Source organism: Oncorhynchus clarkii, chromosome 12 (genome assembly GCF_045791955.1).
Source record: "Oncorhynchus clarkii lewisi isolate Uvic-CL-2024 chromosome 12, UVic_Ocla_1.0, whole genome shotgun sequence".
Taxonomy (NCBI): domain Eukaryota; kingdom Metazoa; phylum Chordata; class Actinopteri; order Salmoniformes; family Salmonidae; genus Oncorhynchus; species Oncorhynchus clarkii.
In genome coordinates this window covers 63930937-63947698 of record NC_092158.1, presented here as the reverse complement: position 1 = coordinate 63947698, position 16762 = coordinate 63930937, and the positions used below count along the sequence as shown (strand labels likewise).

General features: G+C 40.8%; 1 protein-coding gene across 1 annotated transcript; it reads right to left on the bottom strand.

The window, feature by feature from the left end:
* Positions 1–8836: 8836 nt before the first annotated feature.
* Positions 8837–15437, bottom strand: LOC139422122 (homeobox protein Dlx3b-like). The gene is made up of 3 exons (XM_071173275.1): positions 15110–15437; positions 10671–10855; positions 8837–9157 (listed from the first exon to the last, which is right to left on the bottom strand). Exons 1-3 carry the CDS (start codon positions 15435–15437, stop codon positions 8837–8839), a joined length of 834 nt encoding a protein of 277 aa, XP_071029376.1.
* Between the last annotated feature and the right edge of the window lie 1325 nt (positions 15438–16762).

Here is a 16762-nt window from a genome sequence, read left to right as displayed (position 1 = left end):
GTGGGAAATTTCACTTGAAAGGCAGTAGTGGTGCGTGGGTAAAATCACTTGGGAAGCCAGGGAAAAAGCCACATTACAACCTATGTGTTTTGATAATTGCGTTGTTTTCTCTATAACCTATCAGTTAATTCATATGCATTACGACCGTGAAATATAGGCCTGAAGGCCGAGACAATAAGAAGACACAGTGGCAGAATAAATTCAACTACACCTTTATTTAATCAGAAAACCGCCGAGCAACCTCTGTCTAAATACGCGAAGTCCATAAAGCATATTGCATGTAACGAACAGTTAGTTAGTTATATGACCTACAGCATGGTAAAGCAAGTTAATGTTTCCAACATTTTCAGACCACTAAACAACTATTGATTTACAATGAACGAAAAGATTAACGCAACATGCAACATTTTCAAAGATTTCACTGAGTTACAGTTCATATAAGGAAATCAGTGAATGTAAATACATTCATTAGGCCCTAATATATGCATTTCACTTGACTAGGAATACAGATATACATCTGTTGGTCACAGATACCCTAAGAAAAAGGTAGGGGCATGGATCAGACACATCTCCTTCCCATAGAGTTGATCAGGCTGTTGATCGTGGCCTGTGCGAAGTTGCTGGATATTGATGGGAACTGAAACACACTGTTGTATACTTTTATCCAGAGCATCCTAAACATTCTCAATGGGTGACATGTCTGATGTGTATGAAGGTCATGGAAGAACTCCAGGAATTGTGTACAGATCCTTGCGACATGGGGCTGTGCATTATCATGCTGAAACATGAGGTGATGGCGGCAGATGAATGGCAAGAGCATTCAAATTGACATCAATAAAATGCAATTGTATTTGTTGTCCTTAGCTTATACCTGCCCGTACCATAACCCTACTGCCACCGTGGGGCACTCTGTTCACAACCTTGACATCAGCAAAACGCTGAGATGACACCATACACGTAGTCTGTGGTTGTGAGGCCGGTTGGACATACTGCCAAATTCTCTAAAATGACATTAGAGGCGGCTTGTGGTAGAGAAATTAATGTTCAATTATCTGGCAACAGCTCTGGTGGACATTACTGCAGTCAACATGCCAATTGCATGCTCCCTCAAAACTTTAGACATCTGTAGCATTGTGTTGTGTGACAAAACTGCACATTTTAGAGTGACCTTTTATTTCCCCCAGCACAAGGTGCACCTGTGTAATAATCATGCTGTTTAATCAGCTTCTTTATATGCCACACATGTCAGGTGCATGAATTATCTTGACAAAGGAGAAATTCTCACGAACAGGGATGTAAACAAATTTGTGCACAACATTTTAAAGAAATAAACTTTTAGTGCTTATGGAACATTTCTGGGATCTTTTATTTCAGCTCATGAAACATGGGACCAACACTTTACATGTTGCATTTATTTTTTTGTTCAGTATAGAACCACGGAGAGTTACCGCAATTCACAAAGAAAACAAGGACTGACTCCACTATTCCAGCAGAATTTCAACTTCAACATCATCAAATCACCTATGCTTAGTCTTATACAGTGACTAAAAACTAAACGATACCAAAAACAATTTAGTCCAATCAACGTAAGCTAAATATGATGTGGCTGTCCGTGTTTCTGATTTCTGTGTTTGTGTGCGTGCAAGTTCATGCAAGTAGACAAAACATATTGACTCACCCTACTTGTAGAGAAACTCCATTGCCGTCCTCCTCTCTTTCATGTTGACGAAACAGACTATCACTCTGTCATACAGTACACACTTCTGTTTTTAGTTTTCTTAAGTTTCCTGGCTAAAATGCATGCTCGCTAGCCTAACTTCCTTTCATGGGCAATGTTAGCAAGTTAACATTAGCCTTCTACATCTAGCTACATATTGAACTTCCATCCTCTCAGGCCAGGGGCACAACAATGTATGAATTAATGGTCGAATCAGAATCACCGTTATAATGATTGGCCAGTACAGAGAATTAAGTAAAACCACAAGTCCAAATCCCTATCTCCATCCATGGCTAATTTAGGAAAGGGACAATTTTAGCTAGCTGGCCAATGGAGGACAACAACACAACGAGATGCAACAATTCAAGTTGTTTCTGTCAATGACGCATGCTCTCGATGTGATGATGGGAGTGACACCAAATCCAAACTTGCTTCCCTTGAGACTTTTTTTGTTTGTTGGTGTGCCAGAACCATTCACGGTTGAGCTCACTCAGTTTAGCTCAACGCTGATTGGCTATTATTTTATACTTTTTTTTAATCAAAGAGGCCAAATGCTTGCTGGCTTTTTTTTGCATTCAATGCTATGGTCGGCAACAATGTCATACTCTTTTGGACCAGTCAGCCTCAAATAGATGGCCTACACATACAGAGACAGAAGGGCACTGTTTCGCATGCTCGGATGCTTCCACCAGTAAGCTACATTCAGCCTCTTGCGAATTGAAGGAAAATTATGAGAGACAGAGAGACGAAAGATACATTACTTTCTATGTTTTTACTTTTTTTCTTGGGAGGGGGGGGGGGAGCCTTGCTTCCCTTGGCATCCATGAATACTGCTTGAACAACTCACCAAGTTGAAATTACAAGTGGAAAACTTTTTGTTATCCGAGTTGCGACGTTTCACCACTGACCTTTTACCTTTTCAACCAAAAGATGACAAATCCGTTTTTGACAATTACAACGTTATCAATAAGGAAAACACAGCTAGTTTGACCATTATGTCAATATTAAGCACGTTAGCTAACTTTGTTATAAGCAATGTTAGCTAGCTTATCAAGTTCAAATCTTATTGGATGAAGAATTGTTACGACTTCAATGGCACGTGAACACATTCATGTGGACTTGGCTACCACTTCCCAGTTTACCATTTCCCACGAGCACATAAAGCAACCCTTTGTCCATAATCGGTAGACAGTTTAGGCCTATATTAATTCTGCGTCATTTACCGAGCAGTGCACAAGAAAGAAACCTATTCAAACCAGTTTTTAAGAATTTATCCCCCCTTCCCAAATCAAACATAGGTGCTAATGTTGTGTCCTCGTTTTGCATGCACATGCTTACATTACTTCCTGTCTGTTGCAGCCAGTCATTGGTGGCAGCATAACATGCCAATTTTACAGGGCTCATTAGCTAATGGTGGGGATACCTAGTCAGCTGCACAACTGAATGCATTCAACCGAAATGTGTCTTCCACATTTAACCCAACCCCTCTCAATCAACGTCCACGTTATCGGCACCCGGGGAGTAGTTGTTGGGGGTTAACTGCCTTGCTCAAGGGCAGAACAGCAGACTTTTCCACCTTGCCTGCTCGGGGATTTGAACCAGCGACCTTTCAGTTACTGGCCCAATGTTCTTAACCGCTAGAGATACAGGTGTGTGAACCACAGACAGGCATGCAGCAAAGCGAGAAAAAAATGATGTCTTAATTTTTTGGGAGATTTCTACGATTATGGATAGACCTATACCTTCCGACCTGGGAAAAGCGTCCTAAACAGGTAAGCCTACACCACAGATACAGTCATTTCAGCATGACTTATCTCAACCATGTCTATAATTAAAACCCAACCTTAGGTGCAATGCATCCCCGTCTACGATTAGTAGCACCCCAAGCAAATGGCAGAAAAGTGTCCCTGCTGCAAACATCAACACTGAGAATAAATATTCCTGGGCCAGTGAAAAGCCCACAGCTGTCTCTCATGCCTCTTCCATCCCATCTTTGTTTGTGTTTTTTTTCCCCCAAATGAAAATGACAGTGGTGAGTGATGTTTGTGGTAGGAGTGAAACCATATCCCTTCCCTGCCTTGAGAGGCAGTATGACGTCTGCAAGCTGGGATGCTGTCCTCCTCAGCTGTGCTTCTCAGTTCTCGCCCAACCACCCAATCCACCTCCAGATAACCCCCGCACCCCATCCATAGGTTTGCTTGTGAGAATATGAGTGGGAATATGGATTCTTGTTTGACTAGATATGGACCGTGGCTGAACCTACTGCACTGAGAATACAAAACATTAAGGACACCTGCTCTTTCCATGACATATAGACTGACCAGGTGAATCCAGGTGAAAGCTATGATCTCTTATTTATGTCACTTGTTAATAAATCCACTTCAATCAGTGTAGATGAAGGGGAGGAGACAGGTTATTGAAGGATTTTTAGCCTTGAGACAATTGAGACATGGATCGTGTATGTGTGCCATTCAGAGGGTGAATGGGCAAGACAATAGATTTAAGTGCCTTTGAAAGGGGTATGGTAGTAGGTGCAAGGCGTACCAGTTTGTGTCAAGAACTGCAACGCTGCTGGACTTTTCACACTCAACAGTTTCCCATGTTTATCAAGGTCCACCACCCAAAGGTCACCCAGACAACTTGACACAACTGTGGGAAGCATTGGGCATTGAAGCATTGGAGTCAACATGGGCCAGCATCCCTGTGTGACGCTTTCAACACCTTGTAGAGTCCACGCCCCGACGAATTGAGGCTGTTCTGAGAGAAAAAGGGGGTGCAGCTCAATATTAGGAAGGTGTTCCTAATGTTTGGTCAACTTAGTTTGTTTTTCAAGTGTGGTTGATTCTGATCAATCATGTCCAACTTCGCTAACGATTCAGTTACCATGACAATGTTGAATGTGCTAAGTTGTTTGGTGGGCTAAAATCTCAATGCTACCCCCTCAGCCCACACACCAGACATATAATCAACTCCTATCTCCTAAGGCTTAAAGCGTTCAGACAGCCTGCTGAGTGAGGCATGAGAGACCAGAGGCCCACACACAGAGCAAGGGGGCACTCCTCCTGCTAACTACAACATTTATATTGTTTGTCCCATAGAGTCATAAGATAAACTTCACAGAACTTGACCGTTTCAAGCTTCCATAGCTTCCCATCAACTCAAAGAAGACATGATTGTGTTTTCATGTTTATTACTGTAGAATGATGCCACTTGTTAGTGAGAGTAAGGGGTTTCTTTGTGTCTCTGTTTTTGCGTTTTGAATTCTAACAAAGATATTTTGAGCTACTACTTTCAAATCCAATATCCCAGATATCTAAACGTGCTTGCCATAGGACGACACCTCCTCACTACATATGTTTGGACCAGAGGAGAAGGAGAAGATAGGAAAAGAAAATGAATACGTTTCAAATCAGACCAGCAGGGGCTGTTATTAAGGAACCTGTTAAAGATGGGGTATGAAGGGGTTTCCATGCTCTGTGCTCCATCCTCCGGGCCAGTACAGCAGCCTCTACCTATAGATGTAGGATCTTAATTTGGTCACACAATTTGTAATCTATTTGAGGTTGAAAAAGGCTTCGGAGGTTTGTAATTTTCACTTTGAAATGTCAAGACTTGATTTTCCCGTACAACAAAATGTTTTTCCACGCTACAAAAATGTCTATAAATTATAATCCACATTTCCTGCAGGATTATTTTCCTGCTGTAGCAAACTGGCTCAATTTAAGATCCTACATCTGTAGGATCCCCTTCCCATGATGTCCTGTTGTCCCTCTATCCATCCCTGATGACACATTCTGTCACTCTATAGCTCTGCAAACAGACCAGCCAGGTAAACTGTTGGTACTCTTGGTCGGTATGCGAGCGCCTGAAGCAAGCAAGGATTCTGGGAGATGGACAGTTATTTCGTCACAGTCTCCTTTCCCTTCCAACTGTCTCTCTCCCATTCGTTAACTGAGTCTCTCTCTCTCTCTCTCTCTCTCTCTCTCTCTCTCTCTCTCTCTCTCTCTCTCTCTCTCTCTCTCTCTCTCTCTCTCTCTCAGTAGTGTGCTATTAAAATCCAGAGACTCCAGTGTGTCTGCCCGCCTGTCACCTCCCACAGCTTCTTCACACGCAGGCTGGCAGCTCTTCCCAAATCCAGGGCATGTTCACCTCACTGACTCAGACAGACAGGCAAACGGTCTGCCTCACACACTTAACCCATGAGCCGCCAAATATAGTTGGTCCTTCCTTAACAACTTTAACTACAGTTGTATCTATCGCGTTAGTGCCTTTTTCACAAGTATGTGGTACATTTTAACAACTGTTATTCTCCTCACGTGTGAAAAGGTGGTGTGAACTCTAAATTAAATACATGTGAACATATGGTTTTGCATGTGAACAACTGACCTCGTGTGTCTCTCAGCTCAACGTGAAAACAGCTATTTCACATGTGTTTGTTTGTAAGGGAAGTAATGAAATGGTATGGGGGTTTTAAGGTAAGTGGTACACTGTTCAGCTAAAATAGTGTAAATATCTTTAATCAACATGATTACATTTGACATGATCCTTTAGTACTGACTTTAAAAAACTCACAACCTCTGGATTTAAGGTACGCTGATCTTTCTGCTGTGCCAGAAAGTCTGTAGCATTCTCAGAAGTCCCCTACAGATTCATGACCTATAATACATGCACTTAGCAAAATAGTGTCACCTGCACTGCTATTTTAGTCATCAGTTCATCTGACTTTTCTCTCATGATTGATTTAAATGACTTATTTCAGTAATTTGAAGGTTTTCTGTATAGTTGTCTAATGTTGGTGAGACATATTATTCTGTTTCAATGTTACTCCTGAATAACTAGGATAAATATAATCACTTTTTTGTGTGTATTTGTAACATTGCTGAGCTTTACTTTGAAGTCCAGTGTAGGAATATAGATGAAATCAGTCATTGACATGGTGGCGTAGCAGGAAGCTCTGAATGCTGTGAACCAAGAGGTTGTGAGTTCAAATCCCAAGTCAGGACATGTTGAATAATTATTGTATAAATAAATATACACAATGTAATCATGTGTGTCTAATATGTCAGTTGAAAACACTGCGACATCCAAACGACACTTTTTTGTTTGCAGGGAATCACCTGTGAAAAACATCCAGTGTTCCAAAACCACATGGTTTCACATTATTTCACATGTGAAATTTCAGATGTGAAATAAAATGAGCAAAATGTGAAATCATGTGATTTTCTATGTGAAATCATGTCATTTTCCCATAAGCGAGTACTGTAATATATACCATTTACGCAGCAGACACGGTCCACACATTTTGGTATGTGACCCTTGTGAGAATCCAACACACAATTCTGGTGTTGCTAGTGCCATACTTTTATGAACTGAGCCACATACACACCACTACAAATATAAGTACAATACTGCAAAATACAATACATGATTACCATCCCCATGAGCGTACCACCCTCCTTCAGGCCATGGAGGAGGCATACAATGATTTCAATCCAGACCTATTTAGACCAAAAGGTTTTTCCCAAGGTACATGAACAATGAAGATATTTACTGCCATTTCGATCAAAACCTATGGCCAAATGCTCAAGACAGGCTTGATTGAAAACTGGTGCCTGCTAAAGATTGTTTCTTTAATTTATTTAATTAGATTTTATTGTGAAAGATGTCTTCAATGATCAGACCTTTGATCGCACATGGGTGGCACAGTGGTATAAGGCACTGTGCCACCAGAGACTCTGGGTTTGAGCCCAGGCTCTGTCGCAGCCGGCCGCGACCGGGAGGTCCATGGGGAGACGCACAATTGGCCTAGCGTCGCCTGGGTTAGGGAGGGTTTGACTGGTAGGGATATCCTTGTCTCATCTCGCACTAGTGACTCCTGTGGCGGGCCGGGCGCAGTGCATGCTGACCAGGTTGTTAGGTGTAAGGTGTTTCCTCTGACACATTGGTGCGGCTGGCTTCCGCTTTGGATGCGCGCTGTGTTAAGAAGCAGTGCGGCTTGGTTGGGTTGTGTTTCGGAGGACGCGTGGCTCTCGACCTTCGTCTCTCCCGAGCCCGTACAGGAGTTGTAGCGATGAGACAAGACAGTAACTACTAACAATTGGGGAGAAAAAGGGGGTAAAAAAAATAAGTGATGTCAGTACAGTACTGAAGGACAATATTGAAACATGTACAATCATTATATTTCACAGTAAACTTTATTCCATTTTGTCCTTACAACTGTTTCAATGGGTCATAAAGAAGTTTATGGAAACAAGATTTGAATGTTATCTCAAGGGGTCATTTACACTTTTGTGTGTGTGTCTGTGTGTCTGTGTGTGTGTGTGTGTGTGTGTGTGTGTGTGTGTGTGTGTGTGCGTAAATATGACATAATTTAAATTGGTGTAAATAGAATTAATAAAAACAAAAACTTTATTATTCACTCCAAAGACTACCTATAAAATGTGTTTTTCTCAGGCACAAAACTGTCACATTGACTTTCTACTAACAGATCAATAGAGTATAAAATAGGCTACATTATAAATAACCTGAGTTTATGGCTTTTACCAAAAAATTGATTGCAAATGCAAAGAGTACCAAATACACATTTCTTTCCCCCTATAGTTCTCTGCAACTTCCAAGAGATGTTTTGTTTTGAACCATTGTGAAATAAAATGTTGAATTGAGCCTTGATGACATCTATATAAATGCAACAAATGGCAAGTATAAATAACAAATGTATGAAAATGGTACACGCTACTTCCATGTATCTGTGAGTGTTTCATATTGTGAAGAAACAAATGGCGTTGAATGCACTGACGGTATATATTTGCATAGCTGTAGATCAAAGAATCTGAAAGGACCTCGGTGGGCCACCGTAAAGGAAAGTACCACCAAATAGGCTGCCATTCTATCCATTCTCATATCAAATCTCTCCAACAGAGTGAAATGAGCCACTGATAACATTAGCGTCTCATCACTCTATCTAAACAGAATATGGACTTGGACTTGGACATGTTTCCCAAATTGTCCGTGAAGTTCAGCCCTCTGTATTGGCACACAAATCCCATCACAGCCCTCTAGGCTTTATTTCCAATGAGCCGCCATGTTGTTAACCCACAGTTTGTACCGGTACATTTTGTGTTAGTACACCGCCCCCATATTCTTAGGTGGTGTTGTGTGCTGATGAACCAGTCCTGAGTGCTGTGAGCGTGACTGTGAGGTCTGTTGATACCAGTGATGAGTGTAGTTCTCCACATAACACAGAGTGGAGCCGAGGGAGGGCTGGGGAGCCTGCTCTCTAGTGGCGGGGTCTGTGGGTACACTACGGTCCCAAATGGCCGGGGACAGGGGTGAATTGCAGGACATAGAGTCACTGGCTCCTGGGCTGTGGTCCAGTAGAACTTCCCCGTTCATGTACAGCTTCTTGAATTTGGAACGGCGATTCTGGAACCAGATCTTGACCTGGAAGAAAAAATATTTGAGCTACAGGTTTAAATAGAAGGTCGGGATGTTTGTACCAGAAAATGTGAAGTTAAAAATGTATTATCTAGCAAAGGGTTGTAATTTCATATTGACACCCTAGACCTTATTAGAATAGAATATACCTAATTATGTTGCATTGAAATTTGGAATCCAGATGCAAACTTAGATCAATTAATGAAGCTATCAATTATCAGATATGAAAACGACAGGAAGAGGTTAATAACCCCGGTGGTTTGACATATAATATAAACAATAACGCTTTTTTTTTTATCGCTTTGGTACTATTTTTACAAGTATTTGGTGAATTGTAAGATACATGTTTCCAAACTGTCCTTTGAATGTAGTATGCTACAGTCTGTACACTGTTTAACATTAGGCTTTACACCTGCACTACCCATTCAAATTGACAGAACATCAAATTTCCATCATTTCTATCCCATGTGGGATCAAAGGCGTGATCATTGAAGACATCTTTCACAATGTAATCAAATTAAATAAACATACATTTTAGCAGGCACTAGTTTGCATTAAGCCTGTCTTGAACATTTGGCCATAGATTCTCATCGAATTTGCAGTAAATATCCTCATTGTTCATGCACCTGGGGGAAAACATTTTGTCATGGCAAACTTCATTTTGGATACATATGTATTGTGTAGGGGATGCATTTCTTTCTTGTTTTGGACTTTCTGGATTATGTGTGTATTGGTATTGTATTACTGCACTGTAGGAGCTAGAAACACAAGCATTTCGCTGCACCTACTGTAACATTTGCTCATCTGTGTACGCGACCGATTAACTATGATTTGTTACATACAGAACATCTCTGATCAGATTTGTATTTTTTTTACTTACTGTGAAATAAAATCATAATAGTCATCATCATAGCAGTACATTCGAGTTTATATCATATCTTTATGTTATATTTTTATGTTTCTACTTCACAGACATACTTTTTTATTATGCAATTCTCAAAATCTGTTGTAGACAAACACGTTTACGTGTCCCATCTATAGGTTTACCAAACGTTTAAGTGATCATCAATTAAGAACAGTCGGATGAAGTAATAGTAACAAGTCTTGTGAGTATTACATTGTGAAAGGCAATTACTTTACATGAACATGTTTCGCAATGTGAAATATGTCTGTCTAGATGAAACACTGATTCAGTTTGGTGAAAAAGTGACTGTATGGTTTTGTGTGTTGTACTAAGTCAATTGAACATGTGCTTAGAGTTTTAAAACAACTGCCTTTTTGTTGATCTGTTTGGAGTTTTCTACTAAGAGTTGTGCAAATGGACCGCATACTTGTGAATGTAAGAAGCGATAAAGAATCTATAACATCTCAGATGATTCACTAGATGTAGAATTAGTTATGCAAAAAGATGCCAGTGTAGTTCATGGTTTTATTAGACAAATGAACATAAATCATAGAGATACAAATCTCTCAACAGCGTGTCATAACAGTGGTATGTGTGGCCTGTTGGCTTCCTCACCTGTGTTTGTGTCACGTCGAGTTGAGCCGCTAGTTCGGTTCTCTCAGGAAGAGACAAATACTGAGTTCCCTGGAAGCGATGTTGCAACGCAGCGAGCTGGTAACTAGAATATATGGTGCGAGGTTTTCGGATTTTTCTAGGCTTTCCGTTGACCATTCTCACCTCAGGCTCTGGTTCCTCTTTCACTGAAAAATGACAGAGCATTAGTAGGCTAAAGGACTAGAGAGGCTCATACATTTACACTAGGCCTACAGAGGGCTTCAACAGTAGGCTATAGGCCTATGCCTACAGAAATAAAATATTATGATAACAGATTAATGAAAACTATTATGATAAAAGATGAATGATGTTGTATTTCATTAGTCAACATCAATTAAAAAATATATAATTCTGCCTTACATTTTTTTTGTTTTTTTTACCAGTTCTGAAATATGCTCTACTCAATAGCATAAACAGGGTTTGGTGCACAAAATGTCTCTGTCCAAGAGATTTCAATGCCCCTCACATTATTATGGGATATGCCCACTAATGAGACAGGATGATTGATGCATCGAGTATATAGGCTGTTGGGGTGTTTTCACATGCAGTGATCAAGTCAAAACTCTAAGTCAGGCTATTGAGCCAAAAAGCAATGCGTGCCAGACTGGCATGATGTGACACCTGATGTTGATGCGCTTGGCTTCGGGCCAGTTCGAAGATAAATATTATTTCTGGATAAAACGATAAATGGTATGTTATAGGGCCTAGATCCCTAAACATTGTTAACAACACTACAATTACCATTGACAACACAAACACAATAGCAGTTCTCTCTCAAATGTGAAGGTTTCAGCTGCTTTGCAAAACCAATTTTGGATAAAACAAGGAAACCTTTTGCATTTACAGAATAGGCTGCATTTTAATTTGCATTCTAGGCCATATGAACAATTTATATTATTTAAGAGCTTAATAGCATAGTGTGTTATTGCAAAACGATCAAAGTAGGCTAGAACTAATGGGTCATTTGAATTGTATGATATAATGCACTATTCCCTAAGAGCTCATCTTAAAGGCCATGAACAGTCAAAATCATGTTTTTCGTGAAATTGGATGATATTTGGATGAAACCAGATCAAAGTATGATCACCAATGTATGAAATGTATATGACTGTTGCTTCCACTTTGATAAAGTTTTATCATAAAGTTATTGGTCCCCTCCCCCGTGTCAAACACTTGGATTCAGGAGTAGGGATTATTAAAGCTAGGTCTTCATCTGTGTCTGGTGTTAGCTAGCAACTGGTTAGCTAGGTCTTCATCTGTGTCTGGTGTTAGCTAGCTACGGGTTAGTTAGGTCTTCATCTGTGTCTGGTGTTAGCTGGCTACTGGTTAGCTAGGTCCTCATCTGTGTCTGGTGTTAGCTGGCTACTGGTTAGCTAGGTCTTCATCTGTGTCTGGTGTTAGCTAGCTACGGGTTAGTTAGGTCTTCATCTGTGTCTGGTGTTAGCTGGCTACTGGTTAGCTAGGTCCTCATCTGTGTCTGGTGTTAGCTGGCTACTGGTTAGCTAGGTCTTCATCTGTGTCTGGTGTTAGCTAGGTCTTCATCTGTGTCTGGTGTTAGCTGGCTACTGGTTAGCTAGGTCTTCATCTGTGTCTGGTGTTAGCTGGCTACTGGTTAGCTAGGTCTTCATCTGTGTCTGGTGTTAGCTGGCTACTGGTTAGCTAGGTCTTCATCTGTGTCTGGTGTTAGCTAGCTACGGGTTAGCTAGGTCTTCATCTGTGTCTGGTGTTAGCTAGGTCTTCATCTGTGTCTGGTGTTAGCTGGCTACTGGTTAGCTAGGTCTTCATCTGTGTCTGGTGTTAGCTGGCTACTGGTTAGCTAGGTCTTCATCTGTGTCTGGTGTTAGCTGGCTACGGGTTAGCTAGGTCTTCATCTGTGTCTGGTGTTAGCTGGCTACGGGTTAGTTAGGTCTTCAACCAGCATGGAACAAAAGGTGGGGAAAAGGGTTCAATACTCTGACGCAGTTGTCAAATCAACACATCACAAGAGACATGCCAAACGGGAGATGCATAAAGCATTTGACATCATTGATGCAATTTCAATGTTGTTTGAGATGCTTAGTGAACCACTAAATTAGCTTGAGAGGATTTTTACTGCAACACTGCAACAAAGTTGCTTGACATAGGCGTTTCAAAGAGCTGTCAGTCAAGACGAGGTCATGAATATAAGCTCCCGCCCACTCAAGCCTGTCTTTTCAAACTTCCTGCTGGTTAGCCACCAGCGCAAAAAAAATGTTTCTCATATTCTGAGCATTTCTATTCAAAACAAATATTATGGGTGATATTTTATTAACTCAAAAGGCTATTTTACATAGGAATCAGAATGACTGTTTGGTACCTTTCAGAATTTTGACAAAAATACAAATGGGGTAGGTTTTAGCTGATTTTATTTTAATTAAAAGTTGTCACATATCACATGTTGGCTTTGCAGCCTAGAATGCAGAATAGCAAAACATATATTCTTGACATACTGTCTACAGGCCTAGTCCTACTCAATTTGTATAGTATATCCATAAGGATTTTTTTAAATAACATGTGAAACATGTAAAAGAAACACGTGATAACACGAAAGTACACATGTGAAATCATCTCAGCACATATGAAAACATCTCATATGAAATAAATGTGACAACATGGGGATGCAAAATTTCAACACTTTATACCATGAAACTACATGTGACAACATTTGAATGTTTTTCCACATGTGAAAATGCTGATTCAATTTTCACATGTGAAAATGTTTCACATCTGAATCTGCAATTCATATGTGAAGTGAAAACATTATCCTCCTCACATGTATAAAGGGGGTGTTAACATGTGAACTCTAAATTGAATACATTTGAACATCTGACCTCAGCTATTTCAGTTATTTCACATGTGAAACGGTAAATGTCACATGCTTTTTTGTAAGGGAAGTAATGAAATGGTATGGCAATTTTAAATCTGGAATCCTTATTTGCTACATACATTTTGGACTTTAATGATCAATTAATGAGCAATTATCGATATATGCCCATTGATACTTGAATAATACAACTTATAAATGCCTCACAAGCTTAGATCAACTGTCCTACCACAGCAGAACCCAAAATGCAAGCTCGTTTTACTCCAATGTTTGTAAACAATGTAAATGTAAACAAACACTGTATAGCCTCAAAACATAATGTAAACTATAATTGTGACACATCATGGATCAATTGCTCTGCTTATGAATTTGAGAATGGTTACATTTCTCCAGGCCCATCTCTCAGCTTTTTACCAAAACAAAGGCGGGATGCCCACTTTGTTGTTTCAATTATGGATTCTAGCTTTAATGTAAGGCGAACATTGTTGAGATAAAATGTGTAATAAAAAAAGTGCATACATTTTTAATCAATATGGTTATTTTGATCACTTAGTACTGACTTTTCAACATGACCCAACCTGGGATTTGAACTCACAACCTCTGGATTTGGGTTGTGCTGCTCTTTCTGCTGCGCCACAAAGTCTAAAAGACTGCCCATTTTGCACTGCTATTTTAGTCATCAGTTAATCGGACTATTCTCTCATTATTGATTTAGTTTACTTATCTCAGCATTTTAAGGGTTTTCTGTATAGTTGTCTAAAGTCAGTCTGGCATAACATTCTGTTTTAATGTTACTCTTGTATCACCATGACAAATATAATCGCTTTTCTTGAGTGTATTATACAAAACTGAGATTTACTTTGAAGTCCAGTGTAGGAATAGTGGTGAAATCAGTCATTGACACAGACATGGTGGCATAGCAGGAAGTGTTGAGTGCCATGAACCAAGGTTGTGAGTTCAAATCCCACATGAGGACATGTTGAATAATAATTACTGTATAAATAAACATACACAATGTAATCATGTATGTAAATTACTGTATCTGCTAAGTGGAAAAACACTGTGTATAGTTTGTGACTTTCTGAGGACATCCTAATTTCGATTGCAGGGCATCGTGTAAAGAAACTTCATGTGAAATATCATCACATGTAAAGTGTTCCAAAACCACGTGATTTGACATGTGGAATTTTTACATGTGTAATAAATCATGCGATTTTCCACATGTGAAATAATTTTTTTCCCATAAAGGTAGGCCAAATGTAGTTGATAAATTACTCCGAATCAAAAGTACGCTAACTTACACTATTTTCAAAACCGTTTAACCCCCAAGACATCCAACAACCAAATGAATTCCTAACACCAATTAGGCTGACCAAATGTAAATTAGATTTATAGAATTTTAAGTAGGCACATTTAAATTCTGTGGCATAAACGTTGGTCCTCGTTGTCGATAAGCCTTTTGGATAGTTGATTTAACATCGGCCACGTGTCAAAATAGTAATAAACATAACTTCAAGATTCACCAAAAATGGCAACGTGCCTCATGCGTAAATCTTACCGGTATCTTGGAGATGTGACTGTATGTCCCGGGTATAATGAGCGTATTGCGTATGAGGATACGGGTTTTCCGATTTGGCAATGTAGGCCCCATGGAGATTGTAGTGGTGATGATACGAGTATGGCTTCATTGGTTGCAAGCAGGACTGACCGTGGCTGGGGTAGTAGTCGTGGTGGCTGTGCGTCGTCTGGCCGCTGTAGAACCCCATGTCCATGGGAGAGGACTTTGGCAGTATCGGCAAATCATTGGCGCCCGGGTGACAGCTCACTGTGGAGTGGAGATCAGACAACAGGCTCGATGCCGCCTTCTCAGAAGTAGTTCCATTCATCCTGCACGGCCCTCCTTCACCCCCCTAATAAAAACCTCCAGAAATAGAGGAGACTCGTAAGAAAGGCCCTAGTAAGTTGAAATTCAAGTTTGAAAAGTAAACATCAACTCCCCAAAATAAAACCAAAACAATAGGCCTATTGTGAAGCGTTGAACTCTTCAGAGTGTATCCAAAGTCCCTCGGCAAGACTGCACTGCACTGTGAAGGCACCCAACCCAACTGAACTCAAAATTACAGAGAGCGAGGGGAGTGAATGCTTCATTCCCAGTTTACCCTGAGGGCTAAACTGTGTCGCCAGCCAGGCTACACTCCTCTCGCCACGAAAACCTCCAGAACCTCCCCCGGCCTGAACCACAGTCCCACAACATTTCTGAAAGTAGAAGAGACATTTTCTGCTGGATGTGTTTATTAGGCAGTTAAGAATACAGTTAAGAAAACATGCACAGATTATGCAATCTCTATTGCACTCCACACTGCCCTTTCCCACCTGGACCAAAGGAACACCTACGTTAGAATGCTGTTCATTGACTACAGCTCAGCTTTCAACATCATAGAGCCCTCAAAGCTCATCACTAAGCTAAGGACCCTGGGACTAAACACCTCCCTCTGCACCTGGATCCTGGACTTCCTGACGGGCCGCCCCCAGGTGTTAAGGGTAGGTAACCCTTAACCCGTTTACTCCATGTGTAACTCTGTGTTGTCTGTTCACACTGCTATGCTTTTGGCCAGGTCGCAGTTGCAAATGAGAACTTGTTCTCAACTAGCCTACCTGGTTAAATAAAGGTGAAATATATATATATATTTTTTTTAAACATATCTGCCACACTGATCCTCAACATGGGACCCCTCAGGGGTATGTGCTCAGTCCCCTCCTGTACTCCCTGTTCACCCATGACTGCATGGCCAAGTACGACTCCAACGCCATCATTAAGTTTGCCGATGACACAACAGTGGTATGCCTGATCACTGACAACGATGAGACAGCCTATAGGGAGGAGGTCAGAGACCTGGCAGTGTGGTGCCAGGATAACAACCTCTCCCTCAACGTGATCAAGACAAAGGAGATGATAGTGGACTACAGGAAAAGGAGGGCCGAGCACACCCCCATTCTCATTAACAGGGCTGTAGTGGAGCAGGTTGAGAGCTTCAAGTTCCTTGGTGTCCACATCAACAACAAACTATCATGGTCCAAACACACCAACACCTATTCCCCCTCAGGAGACTGAAAATATTTGGCATGGGTCCTCAGATCCTCAAAAAGTTATACAACTGCACCATCGAGAGCATCACCACCTGGTATGGCAACTGCTCGGCCTCCAACCGCA